General features: G+C 44.2%; 1 protein-coding gene and 1 pseudogene across 1 annotated transcript in view; one reads left to right on the forward strand and one right to left on the reverse strand.

Moving 5' to 3' along the window:
- KIF3A (kinesin family member 3A) overlaps positions 1 to 23,078 on the reverse strand; it is a 329,541-nt gene that overhangs the window by 98,639 nt on the left and 207,824 nt on the right. Inside the window, exons 11-12 of the mRNA XM_085643646.1 lie at positions 9,452 to 9,632; positions 6,338 to 6,448 (exon numbers count right to left, since the gene is read on the reverse strand). Of these exons, the coding sequence (XP_085499772.1) occupies positions 6,338 to 6,448; positions 9,452 to 9,632 (292 nt within the window). The remainder of the gene's footprint in view (positions 1 to 6,337; positions 6,449 to 9,451; positions 9,633 to 23,078) is intronic.
- On the forward strand, positions 215 to 1,632 carry LOC146859916 (tubulin alpha-1 chain pseudogene; annotated as a pseudogene).

Consider the following 23,078-nt stretch of genomic DNA (forward strand, 5'->3'; position numbering starts at 1 on the left):
TTACTGATGGCATGCCCCCTGATGGGCAGCTCTGAATGAACTTCAATTAACGGAACAAGCACGAGATAGATATATATATAGAGAGATATATATATATATATATATATATATATATATATATATCTCTAAAATGGGCAGATATAATAAACTTTTCTTTTAAAATCACATAAATCAATACAATTCATGTTAATAAAGAAAAAAACTGACCGGCAGGGTTGTGCAGCAGGCGGAGTCTCGTCTTTTTTTTCTCTCTGTGGCGCGGACTGGTTAGCTAGCAGTCATGAGGGAGTGCATATCTGTTCATGTTGGCCAGGCCGGAGTCCAGATGGGCAATGCCTGCTGGGAGCTCTACTGTTTGGAGCACGGGCTAATGCCAGATGGTATTATCTGCCAAGAGAAGTGTCTGGGGCAGGCAGACTCTTCCTTTGGCATCTTCTTCAGTGAGACTGGATCTGGCAAGCACGTGCCCAGAGTTGTCTATATTGATCTTGAACCAACAGTTATTGATGAGATAAGAACTGGTATGTACTGCACCCTGTTTCATCCAGAGCAGCTGATCACTGGAAAGGAAGATGCAGCTAACAACTACGCTTGCGGCCATTACACAATCGGCAAAGAGATCGTGGACAATGTGTTGGACAGGATCTGTAAGATGGCGGACCAGTGCAGTGGACTTCAATGGTTCTCGATCTTCCACAGTTTCGGAGGTGGGACCGGCTCACTTCACTGTTGATGGAACGTCTTTCAGTAGACTATGGCAAGAATTCCAAGCTGGAGTTTTTGGGTGTATCCAGCCTTGACGGTGCCTTAAATGTAGACCTTACAGAGTTTCAAACTAATTTAGTGCCTTATCCCAGAATCCACTTCCCTTTGGTTACCTACTCTCCAATTAGATCTGCAGAAAAGGCCTACCACGAGCAGCTGTCTGTGCCAGAAATTACCAATGCCTGCTTCGAATTTGCGAACCAGATGGTGAAATGTGATCCTAGGCGTGGCAAGTACATGGTCTGCTGCTTGCTCTATCATTGTGATGTAGTGCCTAAAGACGTCAATGCAGCCATAGCTGCAATCAAGACAAGGCGGTCCATCCAGTTTGTGGACTGGTGTCCCACTGGGTTCAAGGTGGGCATCAACTACCAACCCCCAACAGTGGTCCCCGGAGGAGACCTGGCTAAAGTCCAGCAGGCAGTGTGCATTTTGAGCAACACAACTGCAATTGCTGAAGCCTGGGCCCGGCTTGACCACAAGTTTGACTTGATGTATTCCAAGAGGGCCTTTATGCATTGGCATGTTGGGGGGCATGGAGGAGGGAGTGTTCTCGGAAGCCCGGGAGGATCTGGCTGCCCTTGAAAAAGATTATGAGGAAGTGGGAACAGATTCTGCTGATGGGGTGGACGAGGATGAAGATGAATATTAAGTAATGCACATTGACCTTGTATGTCTAATTTGGAGACCTGATTAGAGGAAGGATGAGGATGAATGTTGCATTGAACCTGTAAAGCCTTTTAAGAGTCAAACCAATCGAGTTAATATTGCCTAAATTGAAGCTAAGAACCTGCCCAAAAGATGAGAAGATAGCACTTGTCTAGCTGGCATTGCTGCAACGTTGGCTCAATGTAAGCTTTTCTATTGACTGCCTAGTTTATATGAGGAAAGATTAATACTTTTTTGTATGAATAAACTTTGAAGATGCAAAAACTGACCATAGAAAGACTTCCACAAACCTTCCTTTAAAAGGAACTGGAATAGGAGACATTATTAACCAATAGACTGCCATTACAAAGAGTAAACATAAAACTGCCACTGTGCCTTTAAGAAATTCACAGAACCAGTATCCCATCATGCCCCACAGGTGACAGATAAGTCAGGTAATTTTTATAGAAAACGAAGGAATCCTGCATACAGAACTTGTTGAGACCTGCAACAGCTTCCATCCCGGGAGATGGGTGGGTTGTTTATGACTTCGATGAGGATTTCCCTGGAAGGAAACTAGGATTACAGTTAAGCAATTTATCCTTCTCTTCCGGGGATCCTCATCAATAGTCATAATCACAGAATAGAATAGCAAATCCATCCCACAAAGCGTGAACTTAGCAGCAAAGAACAGCAACCAACTTCTAACCAAAAAGATTCCTTAAACACGCCTGTCCTATTCGAGTGTCTGCTTTAGCATTAGAATCCAGGCAGTAATGCCATGTAAATGTATGAGCAGATTTCCAAGTAGCGGCTTTACAAATTTCAGAAATAGGTACATTTGTCAACAGAGCTGCAGTAGCAGCTTTCCCCCTTGCAAATTCTGCTTTACTTTGAGTTCTCTTTCAGGTGGTCCCTGGCAGTCTGAGGAAATACAGAACGGGTGGTACGAGTTTGGCTAGGCTGCCTTTTCTGCTACGTAATAGAAGCAGATGATTCAGGAAAAAAAGCCCAGATATGTTGCATACTTTGCTGTCTTATGCCTCCATAGCCCTTACTTGTCTTTCTTGATGTTTTTCATAGATGGTACATTCTTTCAATAGAACTGTCTGCCAAGCAAAGGATATACAGGCGATGGGTGCCATTTTCAGATGGTTTTCGTGCCACAGGAGGGACATTTCACAAGCTGTAATGGCACACTGGCAGTGGAGAAAAACGTAGCACACTGCAAGCCATCTTGTACAAAATGCTTGAAATTGCAAAATACAAAAAGGCGTCGTGTGGTTTTGGCGAAATTTATTTTGGTTTAAATATAGGGGAGTTTTTTGCATTACTGAGGGACCTTGTTGTTGGAAGGTGGTTTACTAGTAGGTGCAGGTAGGTACCTACAGCAAGTAATAACACCACAATTACAAATAAGGTCCAGTAAAGTCTCAATAACTTTATCCTTGCTAAGCCCTTGGTAGCTTGGCCCATGAGCAGTCAGGCTTAACATGGGAGACAGGTGTGTAAAGCAAAAGCGCCAACTTGGGACATCTGGTCGCCCTTGACCGGGACAAAGTCAAAGCTTCAGGCCAACTACGATGGAGCATGGGTTGGATACGATGAGCGGTAGGGCCCTTCTGACTTAGACACCTTTTTGGAGCTTTTTCACTTGACGTCAGGTTAGACTCCTCATCAGGTCAAGTTGCAGTTAGACGATGGCGGCTTGCTTCCACGCGATGCCTCAAGGACTCCTGGAGGTCTTGGTTCTTGTCGTCGATGGCAAAGAGCTCCGGCGCTTTCAGCAGGGCAAACCTGGATTTCAGCCCAAGTCACGGTTCAACATCGCTGGCTTGACTCTCAACGATGGGTCGGTCAACTTATGGAGATTTTATCAAAAAGTCATCAAACGGTCTCAAACTTCTAGAATTTCTTTCAGAAAGTCCTTTTCGGGGCTTGAAGTATCCACAACACCAATCCAAGGTTCCAGAAGCTCCGAGTTGCTCCTTGGGAAGTTGAGACTACACGACCCACAATGCACCTGGTAAAATCCTTCAAAGGGGAGGTACCCCTGACCAATTGTTTGCAGGGTACCACCATCTGTGATTATAACTTCCCCTGAAGTGTGGCATTTTCTTGTCCTAGAAAGCCCCCTTCCTGCCTTTTGCTCTGCAGCTGCATATCTTCTCCCAACACTTGTTTCCTTGCGGGCCATTTCACACCTCAGAGAAGTATGGCTCAGCCTGTCAAAGGCTGGCCAATCAGGAGAAGCTGCTCCAGAGCTGAATTCAAGCACATCAGAAAAGCATGTTCTTTAACTTCTTTTCTGACATAGTTGTAATAAATCCAACCTTGGCAAGTTGTTGGATTTATTCTTTTAACACTTTGAATTATTATTGTACCTCACTCCTGTCGATAGATAGACTTTATTAATGTTAAATAAAGTCTTCCCATGTTAGCCTATGAAACTAATGCACTACAATGGGGAAAAACAAAATTGGTGCACCTAGGGTACACTTTAGGGTGGCATATAAAAATAACGTAGTTAAGACTTTGGAAGTATCTTTAATTTCAAGTGGAATTTGGATATAGTTTTATTTTAAAAGAAGCCTGCAAGGCAGGATTGGCTATTAAAATGACAGACGGGCAGCACAGCAGTGTACACTTTAAGTGCATGAAATCTACTGGGTCTCAATGCTTTACCATGTACTAGGGGCTCACAGGTAGGTTGTCATACCAATTGTAATTACAACTAATTACCATATAGCTTCTAAACCGAGCACTGGACCTGGGCCTGGTTAACAGGGCCCAGAGCAAAAACAGTCAGTGACCACCAGTGTCAGTCAAAAAAAGGGGGCGATCAGGGTAAAAACAATGACTTTCTCACAAGGATAATGGGACTATGCACTTTAACATTGCTGGGTCAGCCTAGGACTTCAAAGACAGTACTTTTATTCTGTATATGACACTAGGACTTCCCTTCTGCAGTTTCCCTCCCTTTTCTTGTGAAAAAATTGGCAGCAACGTGTTTTAAAGGTCACTGTGTCTATCAAGTTTAGAGCATAACTGAATATCTTTTAAAGCAAAAGGTGGTAAACTTAGACACACCCATCATAAACAATGCTCCGGAAATTCCCCTTAACGGTAGGTGGAGAGATTTGGTGCTCATCAATGATGCAGATATGTCTAGCACTGCACTTGTAACATTCTTTCATACTATTACTAGGACACAATTAAATAGTTGCCATTTACTCAGCAACAAGCTGAATCTTCAGGCCTCATTGCAAGAATCCAAAAAGTGGTATTATAGCCCTTAGTACCGTTTTTGCACAAGTACAACATTATGACCACCACAAAAATGAGCAACTTCATATACTTGACATCATAATCCTCCACAAACAGTGATGATCTGGAGGTCTGTGGAAACCGACATAACCAATTTATGATGGATGCAGTAGCAGTTTCCAATTCCTCAAACCTATATACCTCTCCTACAGAGTTCTAAAGATCAATAGATGTCTGTACTAATTTAAACCCGTATTCTCAATAACAGACACTTGAATTTACTCTTTCAGGGTTCTTCTCTAAATATAATAGCCTAAAATTTCCCTGTGCTCTCTGTGTTTGGAGGAGCCATGAATATGGCATCTAGCTGGAGAGGAGTGCTCTGTGGGTCTCTAAATTTCAGGATAATTGGCACCCAGGTCAATGTGGAGGATATCTAGGCAATGCCCCTCCTCTTCTGCAAGTAACTGTTGCTGTTCCCGGACCTCAACCAGAGACCTACCAAGACAAAAAAACCTTTTAGGGGTCAAGAAAGCTTTGAACGACCTGCGAAGCCTGGGACTCTCAGCCAACCATTAAATCCCAGGGTGGGCAGATATATTGCTTCCTTCCAGTCGTGGCAGCCAATATGTTTTCACCTACACGGAGGGGTTGAATCTCAGATAGATCTACACATCTCAGAGTAGCTGGTAGTCCTACATGATGGGGTAGTGGCAGGGCCGGACTGGCCCTAGCGAGTACCGGGCATTTCCCCAGTGGGCCGGAGGGGTGTGGGACGGTTTTGTGGCCGCAGGAGGCCGCTTTTCTTACAGGGTGCCGGTTTTGCAGCAGTGCTGCAAGATCGGCCCTCTGTAAGAAAAGCGGGGGAAGTGCTTAGCGGCTAACAATCCCCTCCCCTCCCGTTCCCAAGGCCGGTGGAGAAGCAACCTGCCAGGGCTGGTTGCTGTTCCCAGTCCAGCACTGGGTAGTGGGCTGGATAGGCTAGCTGCTGGCATTTTGTTTTGTCTAGAAGGTGGAAGAAGGCAAGAACAGGAAGCAGGCGAATATCAGTGACACTTTAATATTGGCTAGACCAATCTTTTGTCTCTATGTATCCCACTCACTCAATTAATTATCCTTTATGGGCTGTTGTGTGAGGTATGTGACTCTGTCGCTTAAATGTTGTAGCAACATTTAAGCTTGTTCATATCTTACTCCGCCTTTTCAGTAGTGCAGGCTGTTTGATCTTACTGTAGGCCTTTTTCTCTTGTTAAATTCCAGCAGGTTTTACCTGCTGAAATGTAACAAATAGTATAATCTTTATCGTACCTGGTAGTTACAGGGTGCAATAAGTATCGCTCCATGTGTAATTGCGATTCATGTGCTTGAGAATGGATCGCAATTTAACAGATCTTTCAGAATAAGCAATCTTATTTACAGAGGTAGCTCCCATAAATGTCAAAATGTTGATTCACTCCTTAAAGGAATGCCGCTATGGAAGCATTTAAATGGCAAAGGTTAAAGACAAAACCAAAATTAAGTGTTTATCTTTTCAGTATTAGCTGAGCATCTCTGACAACCCCGAAGCACACAAACCTACCATTCTCACTGTACACACTTACAAATGGAATGCATAAAACAAGCAGTATTCATCAGTAGAAAAGCTTTTCAGACAAACCTCTGACTTTGCAGCCATAAGCATTGTCCACACTTTCTTCAGCTTCTTTGTTTTGCCCTGGGCTTCCTCTTGTAAACTGGTATACTTCTCTTCAATATCTAATCGTTCTTGCTGTAAGCAAAAGTAGACTTTCAATTAAAACACCCAATCTGTACAACAAAAATGTAAAAAAAGTGAAAGACAGACAATTCACACAGTAATAACTTATCCTTCTGGTGTTTCAATATGTTAGCCACGAAGTCCCGTTAGGTTCATGTGGACCTGAAAGCCTTGTAAGCACCAAAGAATGGAAGGACAGAGTGACTTGCACCTGTATGGGTTGCCGCACAGAGGATGGTTGTGTACAGGTATGTGAAGTTAAGAGTCCCTACATAAAGAGTCAATTTTGGATCGGGTCCCCACAAATGGCAGGCACTGTGACAGGTGACCTTGCAGTTATGGTGTTTCAAACTGTGACCAGCACTCAGGTTGACAGTCCTCTCACTGTAGAAAAAGCTAGATACAGTTAGCTTTAGCTAGGTTCACGCTGTATTTATATGTGAAATACTCTTCTTCTGTATGCACTGCTCTTTAGATTTTAAAATAACTCCTCACAATGCAGATTCTTCAATGTGTGCTTTGTTTTCTCAATAACGTTCTAATTTGTTTCTACAATATCACCGTGGGCTTTAGCTAGTTGAAAAGAAAGCCTGAGAACACGTTCTCCTTTTTTATGGCCAAAAAGAGTCAATACAAAGAAACAACTTAAAGTCATTATCCTTTGCACAGACACACAAGGCAAAAGAGCATTCAAGTAACTACAAAATTCTTACAATGCATACATAAGAACAGCAATGTCAAAAGGTCTTGTAGTTTGTATAGATGTTCCTGTAATTGATTTCACTGTTTAGCAGCATGAACCACAAGAGATATGTGTCATGTTTAAGATATTTCAGTTGTGGGAACTACCTTTAGATGTACCCCATTGGCCATGGTTTGCTGTGTAGGGATGCAGATGTTAATCCTGATTGTTACACATGATGGGGCCTCCCTATGTGCGCTCTAACTAGTTAATAATCAATTCTTTGAATGTTACCACAGATCTCACTGGGTACCAGTGTAACCTCCTGATGTGCATGATATGATCCTGATGTCGTGGCTGCTGACTGCCATAGCCACAAAATGTTGGAGAACGTATAGCTCACACTGCTGTTTGTAAGTGGTTCCAACAAGTGATGTATTACCATACAATTTGTTTAAAACTATAATTACACGTGTCAGCACGGCCCTAAATTCTGTGATTAAAAATGCTGGCCACATCACAGTAAGTCAATATAAAAAGTTAATGGGAGAAACTAAACCACACAGACTCACACATAAATCAATCCTTATGGTTTCAACCTTTTTCATCTGGGCTAGTATTGTTTTCTTTTTATGAAACTTACTGTGAGTTTTCTGATCCTTCTCAGGGTAATCAGACAGGGTGAAGATAACTTGGGAAGTCAGTAACATAATTCTGAAACCCAACACCCAGTTTGGTCTGCGGTAATTTGAGTGGTTACACAAATACAGCAAGGAGTAATGGAGATGCCTGCTGGACTTCCAATGTCACAGCAGCTGGATCCAAGACTACATTCTCTATTCTCAGTCTTGACATCCTCCTGCTCAAGAAAGATTCAAACCAGGCTGACACCCCAATCACAGCCCTCATTCTAGTGACTAGAAGTAAATTATGCAACATATTGAATGCTGCAGTCCAACATCAATAGTAGCGAAGGATCTACCTTACATAGTGTATAAGTAAGGACTATTTTGTCTTTTCCTGGTTCAAAACTAGTCTTATAAAGACTGTTAACCTTTACTAAATGCATCTCAAATAAGGTTAGCAGCCGTCTGTTAGATTTTAGCAATCGAAAAACTAAGCAGGTCTAAAGTTAAGAACATGGGTGTCACCTTCAGATTTGGTTAGAACACTTATAAATCTTTCTAGTGTTTTTCCAGGTTTAGCTTCTCAGAAACGGAAAAGCACTTCTCCCTCTTTGATGGTCTTAAGCAAGATGATGGTATTTACGCTCCTACATATAAAATGTGTATGCTGATTGATTTTTTACTCTAATTTACCCAGCAGGCACCTCACAATCAATGCAAGAAATATAATTTATTAAACCTACAGTTTAACTCTTCAAAATAATGCATTACTAAATATTCACCTAGTAGGATTAACAGTTAATAGTATAGTAGACAATTATTTAAATGAGCGTTTTGACAGATGAACTAACAAGGGATCTTTTGAATACTAAATGCTATACCTTTCTTGACACCAATGAGACAGAATCTGCATAACTTGATACTACATAACCGATAGAGATGTTAAAGCCACATTAGATTAGATATTTGGAATTATTAGTCGTAATTCCTTTTCTTTTGTCAGTCAAGCCACATTAATTTAGACGCTGCCAAATGCATGACTCATATTTGCATTATGCTACATATAGAAAGAAATTTAGAATGCTAATGGATGAAATTAACTTTAATTGGTGCTAAACAGTGGAAACCCTTATAAAGATATTTATTAAACCTACACGAAAAGGTGTAATTTAGTCTGCATCTCTTAACAAAACACCTAACATTTACAATTTTGCTAAATTTGTATTTCACAACTTTCTTGCAATTAATAGGTATTCAGCTCAAATACTTAAATTTGCTTGCAAAATAAAGTGAAAATCTAGCACCTATTTTTCAGTTGAAATGGTATGCCCAGTTCATGCGATACAAAACTCAGTGCAATTGTTGAAAAGGCAACCTTAGGTACACCACCTTTTCTTTCTTAAATAATCTTCTTTATTCCAGACTTTGCACTAACATCCCCAGAGCACTGTACTTTATCAACTATAAATCATACTTAAATGCAAAACAGTTGCTACAAATAATTTGAAAGCATTCTTTAAAAAACAAATAATTAAAAAAAAATAACCTTAGGAATTGTAAGGCAAAATACAAGCAAAAATCTAAGGTTCCAATAAAGATTACACAGCCGAGCTTTTAACCCTCTACCGAACTAAAATATTGTCTACAGGTGGAAGCACAAACAAGAAGAACATAAATACAAAACCATTTAAAGAATTAGTGACGCACCTCTTTTTCCTCAAGTTCCTTCCGTAGCTGCTCTCCCCTCCTCCTACGTTCCTCAAGCTCATTATTTGACTCTTCAAGAAGTTTCTCCTGCTCCTCTGCTTTTGCTAGCAAGTCGACACCTCCCACAATAACCTTCTTCTCCAATGCAGACAGCTTTTCTAGGAGAGACTGATGATCTTGTCTTAAGTGAAACAAAAACAACACTTTTTTTAGGATAAAGTCTTCCTCAGACAATAAAAGTCTATTAACATAACCCTTTTTAACCTTTCAAATATGAGTCCAGATGCTTACAGTGAGGGGGACTCAACTGCCCTAAATGAAAAATTAGGAATCTTTGAAGAGACTGATAAAGAGTCTGCAGACAAGTGGATCTTCGTTCCTCATCGGATTCTACAGATCTGGGCCAGCAAATGCCATGTTAGTTACTGATACAACATTTTCCTGTCCATAACACATGACTGTTTGTGGCCACTGCAGATAGCAGGGTAGATTCAAGAGGGTGACAAGCAGGCCACAATTTCACCAAATGTGTAAGACTCTTTAAGATACAGTTCAGGATAAATCCCCCCACCATGCTCCCATAGCGATTCCAACCTCTGATTTCCTTTCTTTTTTTTACTGTCTTTTTATTTTATATTTTATCCTTACAACCAAAATCTCATATGAACAGCGATAACAGTTACATGTAGAAGAACTACATGTTTACACCGTTGTTGATGCAGCAACAAGTCCACATAGAAAAGACGATACAAATGAAGTGAAATACCACATCACATAGCAAGACACCATTGTCTAAAGTATGTTATATTCATGTTGGTTTACCACCCTTCCTAAGGGATGCACAGGGTTCTGTGTCCGCTAGGGGTTCCACAGCATCATATATCAGGCTCAACCTGTAGTATATTATCCAGTGGCCCCACAACGTGCGACAATTCTGGGGAAGCCCCTGCTGTGATATGTAAACTTCTCTGCTGCCGCACAGAGATCCATCGCCCACTTCCATTCATGACTAGTAGGAACTTCAGTCGCCCCACTACTGCCTAGCCACATCCTGCTTAGCAACAACTAGGTCTAAGGCAGTGAAGATATGGTGGAAATGTGGAGCATCAACATCGTTCAGGATACCCAGTAGTACATATGTGGAATCTACCGGTAGTGTGACCTCCCAGATGACATTGAGCTCTTCTATGATTTTAGTCCAGGACGCACGAATGAGGGAGCACCCCCATGTGTGTATGAAGTCACCTCTTGCATTTTGGCACCTAAGGCACATCAGGTCGCAGCTCTAACCTCTGTATGGAGCCTATCTCTATCATAGTATACCCCATGTAAGATTTTATACTGGATTATGCGCAGTCAGGACTTAATGGCCACTTCCCTGGGGGTGCATGAGTGTCGTCTCCCAGTTAATATTCTCTAGTTCTTTTACATCCCGGTCCCAGCGTTCCCTAAGGTGACCCAGGTGGTCAGGCATTTTATCGTTCAGTTTGACAAAATGATTAGCACCCACTAACTATTCTTTTACAAAGATAATTGTACATTCCGAAGAGCTCAAATCAAATGATGCCATTCAAATTTGTTTTAGAAAAAAATATTTCTTCATGGTTCTTTATTTATATTGTTGTTTTGTCAAATGTTATCCATCGCCTGTAGCCAACGCATTTTGTCTATTCTTAGATACTTCTTCAGGGCATTTTTCAATAGTCACGCCCGCACAGAGTATTTATAGATTAAAAAAAAAATTATGCCTGGGATAGGCTTGGTTCATATAGTTGTGATCTTAGTTTGCACCCTTGAAGTTCCAATTATATGTGCAGTAGCATCTATCTTCTAAATATCCGTTTCGTGCCCAGGTGCTCAGTTACTCTTCTTTGTCTTTTGCACGGTATGTTTGGAGTCGGTTTCGCTTTTGGAACGGATTCTGAACATACCGTGCAAAAGACAAAGAAGAGAACCCTTGATTTCATTGCCAACCTGGGCACAAAATGGATATATAGAAGATAGATGCTACTGCACATATAATTGGAACTTCAAGAGCTCACACTACCACTATTTGTGGTAGTGTGGGCGTGCAGTTTGGCCAATATAAGAAGCTAGTGCTAAGCATTTGTTGTACTCTCAGAGGCAATAAATGAGACAGACTGAAAGAATAAATCAAGACCAATTTGCAATAATAACACACATTTGATACATATATTTTCAAATCTAAAACTTCATTCACAGGTAAGTACTTAATTTCTTATAAATTATTAAAGTTCGGAAAATAGTTCACAGTTGTGTGCAATTATGCACAATGTAATTTCTATGGGAGGAAATGGCAAAAAGGTATAAAAAAATATCACAGGCGGTTCTAGGGGTTCACCTTCGACATTCGGAGTTGTAACCTACCAAAGTTCAAGAGGCCACCAGCAATTCATCTGGAGGGTTCCTGATTTGTCTAGGAACAGGGTGCTGCAGGTGCTGGTAGCTGGTCCGCTACGAAGAGGGGGGGAGGGGTGTGGGGGGGAGGGGGACACCTAGAAACAGGTTGCAAATGGCTCCTATAGGCAAGTCTAAGAGCTCCAAACAGGGGCTTATGTTGCAAGGGGCTTGAGCCCAGGAGCACAGCCAGTATGGTTCCCAGGCTGGGTGCAGAGCATGTTGGTCTGCCGGGCTCTGTGTGCAAATGCGGTCTTTGATGTCTGGAGCAAGCAGCTTGCAGGGACGATTTCAGGACTGTTGGGCCACTAAAGTCGTAGGTCTCGGTGCTTGCTTCCTGGGAAGATGGAGTCTGGCAAGGACTCTGTGGGACAGAGTTGGTTGCAGCGCATCCGGTACCCCGGAAATTGGTACGGCACGGCTACAGTCGGTCCTGGTGTCATCTCACTCGGAGAGACAATGTTGACCTTTCAGAGCAACAGTACTTCTTCCTGGGCGGTAGTGGCGTCTGTCAGGCCAGGGGGCAGCAATTCGGTAAACCGGACTCTGCAGGTTCGGTGCCTGCAGGCTGCAGGAGAGTAGCTCCTCTACTCCAAGGGAGTTCTTTGGCGATTGGCAAAGGTCTGGAGGTCATCGGTGGTTCTTAGAGTGCTCACAGTTGCAGGACAAGACAGTTCACCACGATGGTCGAGTGATGAAGCAGCAGACAGGGTTTCGCACCAAATGTCCCCATCAGGCACTCAGTTCTCGTGTTCAGCAGCCCTTCTTTGACCGTTTATTCTTTAGGTCCGTTGAATCTGTAGTTCTGGGTCGAGGGGTGCCACCTAAATACTCAATATAGGGGTGTTAAGGTGATTACCATGTAACAGCCAATTGGCTACTTAACTTAGGGGGACTACACCCTATATGTGGGAAGTGGGCATAACCCTGAACAGGCTAAGTCTCTCTAACACAGGATGGAGGATTTGGAAAAGTGGGGTCCACATCAGCCGCCCCACATAGGTGGTGCTGGCTAGGTGTGGGTCCAAATGCTAATCTCACTTATTTTCCCACCTGTTCTCCTGCCAAAAAGTAGGGTCCGGATAGGGGGGTTAGCATGAATAACTCCACACAGAGCAGGCTTTGTTCCCAGCCTCAGAAAGCGAAGGCTCTCTCTCCAGAGGGCCAGAAAAAGGTCTAGTGATGACAGGCTGGCTGAGACAAGATGGCAACCACACTAGAAGTCGGTGGGTTTTCAGGGAGCACCTCTAATGTTCCCCCTGAGTGCATTTGTTAATAAATCGGACACTGGCATCTGGGTAGGTTTATTAAAACAAGATGTTTGGCACCAAACATCTTGGAGTACAGTGAAGCCATCATGGAGCTGGGGACTTCATAATGTCCAGCCCATGTACTCAGGATGGCTGCCCTATTCCCTTACAATGCCTACAAATAGACTTGGGCATTGTGGGGGCATATCTGTTTGGGCTTTAAGGCTGCCTACAGAGGTGGCTTACCTGTATCTCATGCTGTGTGTGTAGGCATGGCACACAGGGCTGTGTGCCATATCGACTGGTTTTGTCTGCACCAAGAGACGCAGCCTGCAATGGCAGTGTGCATGATCTTGGTGATGGGGGTACATGGGGTGACAATTAGTGCTGCAGCCCTTTGGACCCTCTTCAGTCCCAAAGCCCTAGGTACCAGGAGTGCCATTTACAAAGAACAAGGGGGCTGAAGTTGTGCTAATTGTGGAACAATGGTACATTTTCGGAAAGGAGCTCTGGCACCGAGGACCTGGTTATCAGAGACCCAGTGAACTTACAATCAAAATCTCATCAGGTATCAGGCAAAAAGTGGGGGTGACCAAAAAGGGCCACATTCCTACATGGAGATTCTAGTTCTAAGTACCATGTCCCGTATCCTCGAGGATGCCCACCCTGCAATAATAGAAACGCACTTCTCCATTGATGCCGGTAAATGGGGCCCTTGGAAGTGGGTAATGAGTGTTGGAGGGCGTATAGCAACTGGTGTAAGGTAATCATTTTAAGGCGGGCCGCCCGTGCTAATAATGAGAAGAGGAGCTCTGCGTCCTTCTGGAAGTTGGACACTATCCTCCCAAGGTTGCGGTGATGGCACACTTCTCTATGAGGTGTCAAATATTCCAAAGTACCTAAAACCATTCAGTCTTCCCGGTAGGGAAGTCCAAGTGTGTATGGGTCCTGGTGAAAAGATCGTGATTTTACCCTAGTTACTTTTATATTCCGAGTGTTGCTCATATGCTTCCAGTGTTTGGAATTGAGTGGGGATAGTCGTCCTAAGTTACATATAAGAGGATGTGGTCTGCATATAGGGAAATATTTTCCTCTGTTGTAATTGGGAGTAATCTGTCATACCTTGATACCAGGTTGTGTACAGATGGTATATGCCAGGGATTCTACGGTGAGTGCATAAAGCTGAGGTGATGGGGCAACTACGTCAGGTCCCTCTTCTAATTGGGAACTCCGAAGACCGCCTACAGTTAAACTTTACAGTTGCTATTGGGTCTTGATAAAGTATTGATATCCATTTTCTACATTTCGTCTCAAATCTGAATTTTAGCTGTGTACAGGCCAAAAATGGCCAATGTACTGCGTCAAGCACTTTCTCAGCATCTAACGATAAAAAATGTGGTGGGGGTGTCCAGTCTTTGACTTTCGTCATCCAGCTGTGCGTCAGATGTAGATTCAGCCGGGTAGCACGACCCAGAATAAATCCCAACTGATCATTGTAAATGAGGGGTGTGATGACCTGCAATAAGCGTGTTGCCAGTATTGTGGCCAGGATTTTAACTTTGGTATTTAATTGAGAGATTGGGTAATATGATTCACACATATGTCTGGGTTTGCCTTCCTTGTGCAAAACCGTTATCGTGGCTGTTCGAAGGTCTGGGGGGAGAGAGTCTGTTTGACCTACTTCTTGATAGAAGTTCAGCAGATGGGATCCCAATAGATCTAGGTAGCAGTTATAAAATTCAGCAGGAATGCGGTTAGGTCCCAGGGTTTTCCCGTCCCTAGACAGCGTCCTTCACCTCAGAGAGCGTGAGGTCTCCTTCCAATGCCTCCACAGTTTCGGCCTTGAGCACTGGGGTTGAGATGCCGGCCAGATATTGAGCAATTTCTGTCGGACCGCTGACAGGGGAGGCCTTATAGAACAACCTATAGTAATTAGCGAATACCTGAATGACCTGTGTTATGAGTTACTCCCTCACTATTGTAGATAGTCCGCACCCACATGGCTTCCATTTCTTTTTTTACTAAGCCATGCAAGAAGTTTTCCAGCCTTGTCATCTACGTCATATAGCCGATGTAGCATCGCCAGCCTGTGTTTTGGCCTTGCTTTGTGCCAGGTCGCTATACTCTGTGCTTAGGGCCCAAGCTGTCTAAAAAACAGGGGGTTCGGTGCGTCAACTAACTGCTCCTCAAGTTGGAAGATCGGACGTTCTAGGTGCTCTAGTTTTGCTACCCCCACTTCTTTTTTTGGGAAATCAGGTTTTGAGCCCTCTCTCTCAGAATTGTTTTATAGGCTTCCCATAATATAACTCTGGAAGTAACTGAGTTCTCCACACAGAAGAGTTTGTGCATCTGTTCAAAGACCTCAGTCTACCTTAGTCTATCTCCTTATCCTGCAGGTCCCAGGCATTTCGTTTCTATCCTGTAGTGTGAGGGCTAGGTTTTGTTCCCAGTCTAACGAGGAGAGGGGAGTGGATGAGATAATCCCCGGGCTAGATAGTCTGCCTGAGCTACTCCTCCCACCTCACCATCCGGTACAAATATATAATCCAGTCAGGAATTCATTTTATGAGCCCCTGAGAAGTTGTATTGTCAGTGTCATGTGTGTTGGCACCACCATAAGTCAGACAGTCCCAGTGTATACGTAAAGCGGGCCAACGGGTGGTTTGTGGAGTTACCTTGCATATCTTGGATCAATCTAGTGGTATGTGTAGTATATCATTAAAATCCACACAGGGCGTATACGCATATCAGGGTAACCCCACATCATCCTGATGTACCCCTTACTCCGTGATATCTATCCTGCGGGGCAATCCATCTACGGGCCACTGTAAAGGGGAGAGATTTTTTATCAATATTGTCACTCCCCGGAAGTGTATCCTGTGTGGGTCAGGGATGTATATGTCTCCTGCCCTAAAACTCGGCACTGGGTGACCTGCAAGTGCGTCTCCTATAGCATAACTATGTCAGGTTGCATGCGCTTAATATAATGTGCCACCAACCATCACTTGATTTTATTTCCTAGCTCATTAACGACTATGTGAACACAGAAAGGCTGGTTTCTTCAGTGGCGATGGTCATTGCCATCGTGAACTCATGAAGTGTTGCCTGCCGTTGTCTAGATGTCCTACATCGCTTATGTCTTGCTGCGTTCTTACAAAACCTCCAAAAACATTCTTGCTCAAACCAAAAAAAACAAAACAAATAACATCCCTTCCTCCCAACCAACCCCTCTCCCCATCCCCCACAGTCACCCTGCAGTACTTACCAACTTCATTGTTGAAAAACTGTGTGCAAGAAGATAAGGAGAGCTGTCACCCACCACCCGCTTTCTCTTAAAACCTGAACACGAAGAAAAAGAACAAGGAAAGTAAATTCAAAAGAGAAAAGAGAACAAAACTGTAGTAAATGAAGGAATGGAGATACGCTAGTTTCAGATAATGTCTCCCAGGGGTGCCATGGACAACTGAAGTATCTCTATTGCTTCAATCTCCTGCTTACAGTTGCCAGCTCAAGGGACTTGTTGCCCTGACTCAAGAGCTGGAATGTGTGACTGCTGCCCCTGGTCCTACATGTCGTGTTCAAGTGCCGCTATTTCCACTATAAGTGGCTGTGTGCCCTTTGACTTCGAAGATAGTTAGTCTTCCCCTATTTTCGATGAGGTGGTCTTTAATAGTCCGAATCTCACAGTCTTCCCTGAAGTCTTTCTGCTTTCTCCCTCTGTGTCTGGGGGAGAGTCCCCTGTCACAGCCTGACCCCTTTGTCGGGTATGGGGTTCTCCTGCTATCATGTGTATGGTTGTTGCATCCTCTCCCTTGCCTTTGCTGTCAATCCTTGGGTCTAGCACCCAGGTCCCTGGGTTTACATTGTCCTGATCCTGTTCCAGTCTGTGGTGGAAGTGGGGCCATTCCTCCAGTCAGGTCCGGGCTTCTTGCAGTGTTTGAAAGAAGATAGACCTACCCTGGTGAATAACCTTGAGCTTTGCTGGAAATAGGAGCATATATTGCAGTTGGAGGGCTCTTAATTTTGTGTTTATGGAATCAAATGTGCGGGCTCCGGTGTTGGACTTCTTGCTTACAGTCGAGCAACACCATGATTTTTTAGCTATACCATACTTCCCCTTTGAGACGTGCTTCTTGGAGGATCATATCTCAGTCTAAGAAGTTGGGGAAGTTTGCAATAATGAGCCGAGGAGGAATACCTAGGGACGGTCTATCACCCAGGGCTCTCTGCGCCCATTACATTACAAAGCATGTTGAAAATTGATAAGAGGGGAGAGTGTCCTTCCGACAGTTTGTCGAGAACATATTTGTATTGCTACATTCTGCTCAGGAAAGTCTAAGAAGTGGAGGTTGTTTCTTCGTGCTAGATCTTCCACATCCTCAAGATGCCACACATCTTTGCTGGTGCTGCAGAACTTCTCCACCCCTTTCTTGAGGTCTTCAACCACATTCTCAATTTCTGAAAGTCTAATTTCAGCCACCGTCACCCTCTCGAAAACATTGCACAAATCTTGGTTCAGGAGGGAGACCTCCGAGGATACCAGCCCTATCTTGCCCTTCAGCACCTCTCTGGATGACTGGATCACCTGTAGCAGTGTAGCGTTATTTGGCATATGGTGTAGATCTCCCTAAGGGTCAGCCAACATGGCCACAACCTTGGAATAGCGGTCCATCTTGCCCTGGCAGGGGTGCTTTGTGTCTTTGTCTTTCACCTTGGCTGGTGGTCCACTAGACACACCAGTGATTGGGGGAGGGCCTTTTGGCAATCAGTAAGGAGAATCAAAAGAGGAGGTGTCTTGTGTCGGTCAGATCTCGTCTGAGGCTTATTGTAGACATTCAAAGTCCTCAGAGAAGTATGATGCCCGCCTGAGGAAATGTACCCCTATATCCATAGGCCAGAGTGGTGTTCAGTCAGCCCCCAGCGGCACTATCCTTGCAAAGCTAGGGCCCAGGCAGTACAACACTGATATCCCAGATGGTTTTTCCGGGGCTCAACCAGACTCTTGCTCAGAATCTCTGCTTGGTTTGGCCAGGACCTAGAGGGCGGAGGTGCTCTGACCAACTCACTGGCTGTCCAAATTCTGGTACGCATGCGTGCTCCCTGCAGTGTCTGTGTGCAGTGCCATCATTGCAGGGCCTCGTGTCCTATCTTATAGCCCTGTTTAGTTCTTAACTCAGGTGGTTTATCCGCCGCCTCTGCCCCAGTAATGGTGCTGCGGGCCACAAAAAATAATGCTTGGGCAGTTTCACAGCGGGTCCCCCTCTGCCAGTTCAAGATTGTCCCCCAAGGCATTTTACCACCAGACAGGTCTGGGCAACTCAACGCAGCCATGCGATCCCAAGACCCCATCTCACGTCCTGTCCCTGTTCCTCAGAGCTGAGCTTCAATCACACGAGCACTCTCATTACCCAGTGGTAACGGCAGGTTTCATCTGCAGGCACTGGCACCACGCCACTGGACTCAGCACCCCCTGCAAGGGCCGTCCCGTCTCTCGCTCTCCGAGGAGGTACACTCACCACCCTGGGAAAGGAGCGCTGCTGCCTCGATGATAGTTCTGGGACTCAGCAGTAGTCCTGCTCATAGTCTCTTTGGGGCCCAAAAGGGAGGTCATAGCCTGCTTGCCTTCTGTCGGGTTCCTTGAGTACACGCTTCCCTCCGACAGCTGCCGGCCAGGCATCGCATTGCTACTGCAGCCCGCGTGTCTCAGACGGTCTCCATAGGTCCGACTTCTGGTGTTTTCTAACCGCCGCAGCCACGGCAGAGAAGTAGGCCACAATCGGCCAAGCCGGGAGGATCTGACCCCCTGGGCACTTTCAGAGTGAGCTTCCTCTGCTGGTCCAGGGGTGCTCCCCAAGGCTTATTCTCACCACAAGTTATCCTGGAGCTTAAGGGCCACCATGTGTTCCTTAGGTCTGCATCTGCACACTGCTTTGTTTTCATGCATGCATGTTCGGAGCTGAAGCAAAGTCCAGTTTTACCATATAGTGCCTCAGGCCCATTGTTCCCACATCTGAAGCATGAGAGTCTTGAATGTCCCTGCCAGCCAATAGGTAAGTGTGTTCTAAATTGTCCATACTGCCTTGAGCACTTACTGAGACAGTAGGCCTCCTGCCAGTCTACAAAATTAGATTTCTCTCTCCTGTGAAGGCCACGAACCTCAGTTCACTGCTTGTCTGATAAACAAGTCACCGAGCCCCTGCCCTCTGCGTGCACATCTTACTGAACATCGAGAGGATGTGGCAATAATGGGATGCATTTGTAATCTAGATGAACAAGATGGGCTAAGAGCAGGAGTGGGGGCTAACCGCTACTTTCCGCAACTTCTCACCTGATGTTTTGCAAGCTTTGGAAACTAAGTCAGACACATGGCTTAAAATAAAAAAAATCACCTTTCAATGCACTATGTATCTTATAAGTATCTTCTGCTTTGTAAATTTTCCGAGAAGTGTCGCAAATTGTTTGATAAAATGTCTAGCTTTTGTTGTGTTCTGAGGTGAAACACATGCTAATGTTTACATTTTGCAGTCAACAGTTCCTCATTAGAACTGTGTAAAACGGACTACCCACTGACCAGCTCATGGATCACCTCATACAGTGTAATTCAAGAGGAGGTGTTCCCAGCTAGCAGTTTGATTTATTGATTGATTTACTATTAGGTAAGGTTATACTGTCTCACTGTACTCTGACTTTCAATATCTCACTCTCTTTGAATTGCTGTGATTTTAAATGCGCCAGACTGCATGTTTTACTCTCAATCAGTGATGTGTCTTTGAAACTTGTTACTTGCTAGATTTTATGGTGCTATTTTTGATTAACGATGTGTCTGACACTTATTATTTGCTTGTTTAAATAAAGTGCAACTCCTGACTCGATTCCTGCTTTTGAGAAGTGCATCTTGTTATTTCAGATAACACATTCAGTGTTCGTCCATGTGGGTGAAAACCACCCTCTAACGGGCCTCAGCGATGTGGCCCGTGCGACCCTGTGGCAACAGCAAGCCCCGCTGGGCACAGGCACCTATGAAAGCTGTTCCGTCTCTCTGGCTCTGAGGGAGGGAAAGGGGGGTGGGGGATCTCACTGTCTTAGCAATGGTGTATGTATTTGGCCTGGCCGGTCGGCCGTTCACACCGCATATACCAACATCTTACATCTTCGTTGGCAGCCAGGGTTCTGGGGATAACAAATGTTGGATTACAGCGACCCCAGAGTCTGGAGTCAGTAGCCGGCACTTCAGGGCAGCAACGCCATCCTTTTTTAAGCAGGGTATCGCTGAATGTCACTCGTGGAGGCAGGATAATGGTCGGATCAGTCTTTTGCACCCGGAGAATGCAGCTACCCAGCTATGTTGTCAGCCAAATCCCCCTCTGGTTTAATTTTTGATACAATAAAGCCCTCACCTGATACCAGACCTATGTTAACACTGGATCAAGGAGGATACACTTAAGACTAGGTACCAGTACATATGCCGTAGAGCCCACAAGGTCAGGTATTTCAAGTGCAGAATGGCGGACGCCTACAAAAAGGAAAGCATCCCAAATGGCACTTCTGCTCAAAAGTCAAAGAGAAGGGTAAAATCAGACTTCTTAAGGGGGTGGGGTCAGGAACAACTTTAAACCAATCTTGGTAGAAAGGGGGAGAAAAGGGCAGTGTCAGCAAGACTGTGAACAAACGGACACTAAAAGATGGAGTTTTCTGCACCTATATAAAAGGAATTCCTTCGCAACACCACAATGGGAACAAGTTTGAAGGTAGGACCTTTAGCCTGACCTTATCCATTCTCCCTATACATGCAAGACGTTAGCTAGATACTGAGAAAATGAGTCTTGGTTGACTAGAGGAGAACACATTGCCCTTAAACAGCCCTAATATGTTCTCCCCATTCAGGAGGCTGGACCCAGGAACGTGTCTGATCTGTGTTAGGCTCATGATTAAGCAGGAAAAACAGGTTCAGTGTTAACTTGCAACACTGGAATTGGACCCATGTTTTTTCATGTAGGTTACAGTGTGGATGAGAAAACAGGTAGCGGACTACAAAAGGAAATAGTTAGTCTACAAGACTTTGCATTGAGAAGAGACTTGAGCTGGGAGGGCAACTGCCAGGACTGAGAAAGGATAGGTGTGGTATGGATGTATTTTCCCGATATTATGCTTGAAAACATACACACACAAAAAAACATAAACTCCTACCTTGGCTGTTGGCCCTTCCTAAGAAAGCTTGCAGGGACAAATCATGTTGCCAACGAACAGAAAAGAGTTGCCCAGGCTCCTTTTGAGAAGAATATCGAAATTAGGTCATTTTACCTAGTCAGACTTCTTTAGCTTTCCATTTCTTACTTTAGCACAAGTATCCCAACTAAGCAAAAATCTTATGTAACCAGAGCAGTTTGGATTCAAGATAATTTAAGAGCAATTGGGCAATGAAACATCCTGTCTCTGCTACAGCAGAAGTGAAAATGACAAAATAGAACCACCTCACCGATTCCACAGAAACTGAGCACGGCCACAGTAGGAGGTTTTGAGAAAGTGAATTATTAGTTGGGGTGGATGGCAGTTCAACCTCTGGTTGCTATGGAACAGAGCAGGCAGGTTTAAGTTAAGAAAATGGGTAAAGCTTTATATGTGCCTAAACAGTTAAAAAGTCAAAAACAATACAGCAAAAATCCCACTCCAAATGATAAAAATAGAGAACAACATAATGAAAAAAATGACACCAAAACGACAACAATCCAATGAGAGGAACCAATAATGTAACTTTTTAAAATGTTCACTAAAAATGGCAGAAAAAGCGCTAAGCTCTAATCGCGGTCATCTGGTTGTGCTTGACTGGTACCCAGAATCAAGTTAAGGTCAGCTGTGCAGGAGTGTGGCTCAGATACACAGACCAGATTTGTACTGGTGGAAAAGTTACCTCACAGCATCAGCAGTCTTTAGTGAAGCATGCAGTAAAGCTTACTTAGAAAGAAAGAACAACTAAGCGTTGACAGGATAGAGCCTCTGCAAAACTGTTGGTTTTACACGAATAAAGCGATAGCGGGAGAAATAAAACTTTTCTTGCCCTAGTGGTCTTTGGCGGAAATCTGTTCACCTAAGACCGCAGTGCAGATGATGCTGTGGTTAGGAACCACAAAGGACTCTTAGTCAATAGGTTCCAGCATCAAAAGAACGTAGTGGGAGCTATAGAGAAATCAGGCCCAGCTGCAGTGCGCCTTCATCAGACCGGCTGGGCAGACTGGCCCGGTCTCCCAATGGTTCTCCAGGTAAAATGTTTGTAGAAAGTTTCTAAGTCCCTGGATTTCCAGGATGTTAGTAAGAGGACTCTTTGACACCACCAAATATCCCTGGTCCTCAGGAACAGAACTTGGTGGCTCAAGACAAGCAGAGGCCACCAGCATGGTCCAAGGCAGGTGCAGCTGGAACTGGCCAGCTGGGCTCTTCAGAACAAGTTTTTTTTTAGCAGGTTGTTGTGTCCCTATTTCTTAAAAGGTGGTCAGCCAACTTACCCTTGGTGTCCACGTCCAGCGTCTCAGGTCTCTACAGTAGGTGCAGTCCTTCTGTCTTCCACAGGTTACGTTTTTTTCCTCAGTAGTTCACTATACTAATGTTGCTAAAAAGGATTTGTCTTTGTATCCGTTTCCTGGGCAGAAATGACCTTAAATCTAATATTGAATCCCAATGCTTTCGTATAGAACAGCTAACACTGCTACAGTAAAAATAGCTTTTAGGGCCTTGTCATTGCAAGAATATGTTTAACCCCTTAAGTGCTGATGTCGAAAAATGACTGACACCCACACTACCGCCCCAGTGCATCTATCGGCCACTGGTCAACATTGATTTAGTTTCATTGCATTAGTGCTCGGGGGAGTAGCTCAGTACCCAGAGCAGTAATTGATTTAGGAAAAGTATCATTGGAAAGGAAAGTATCTCCTCTTTCCAATGATATTCCTGCCCAGTGGGTCCCT

The sequence above is a fragment of the Triturus cristatus genome, chromosome 3_1, assembly GCF_964204655.1.
Source record: "Triturus cristatus chromosome 3_1, aTriCri1.1, whole genome shotgun sequence".
In the NCBI taxonomy this organism is placed as follows: Eukaryota; Metazoa; Chordata; class Amphibia; order Caudata; family Salamandridae; genus Triturus; species Triturus cristatus.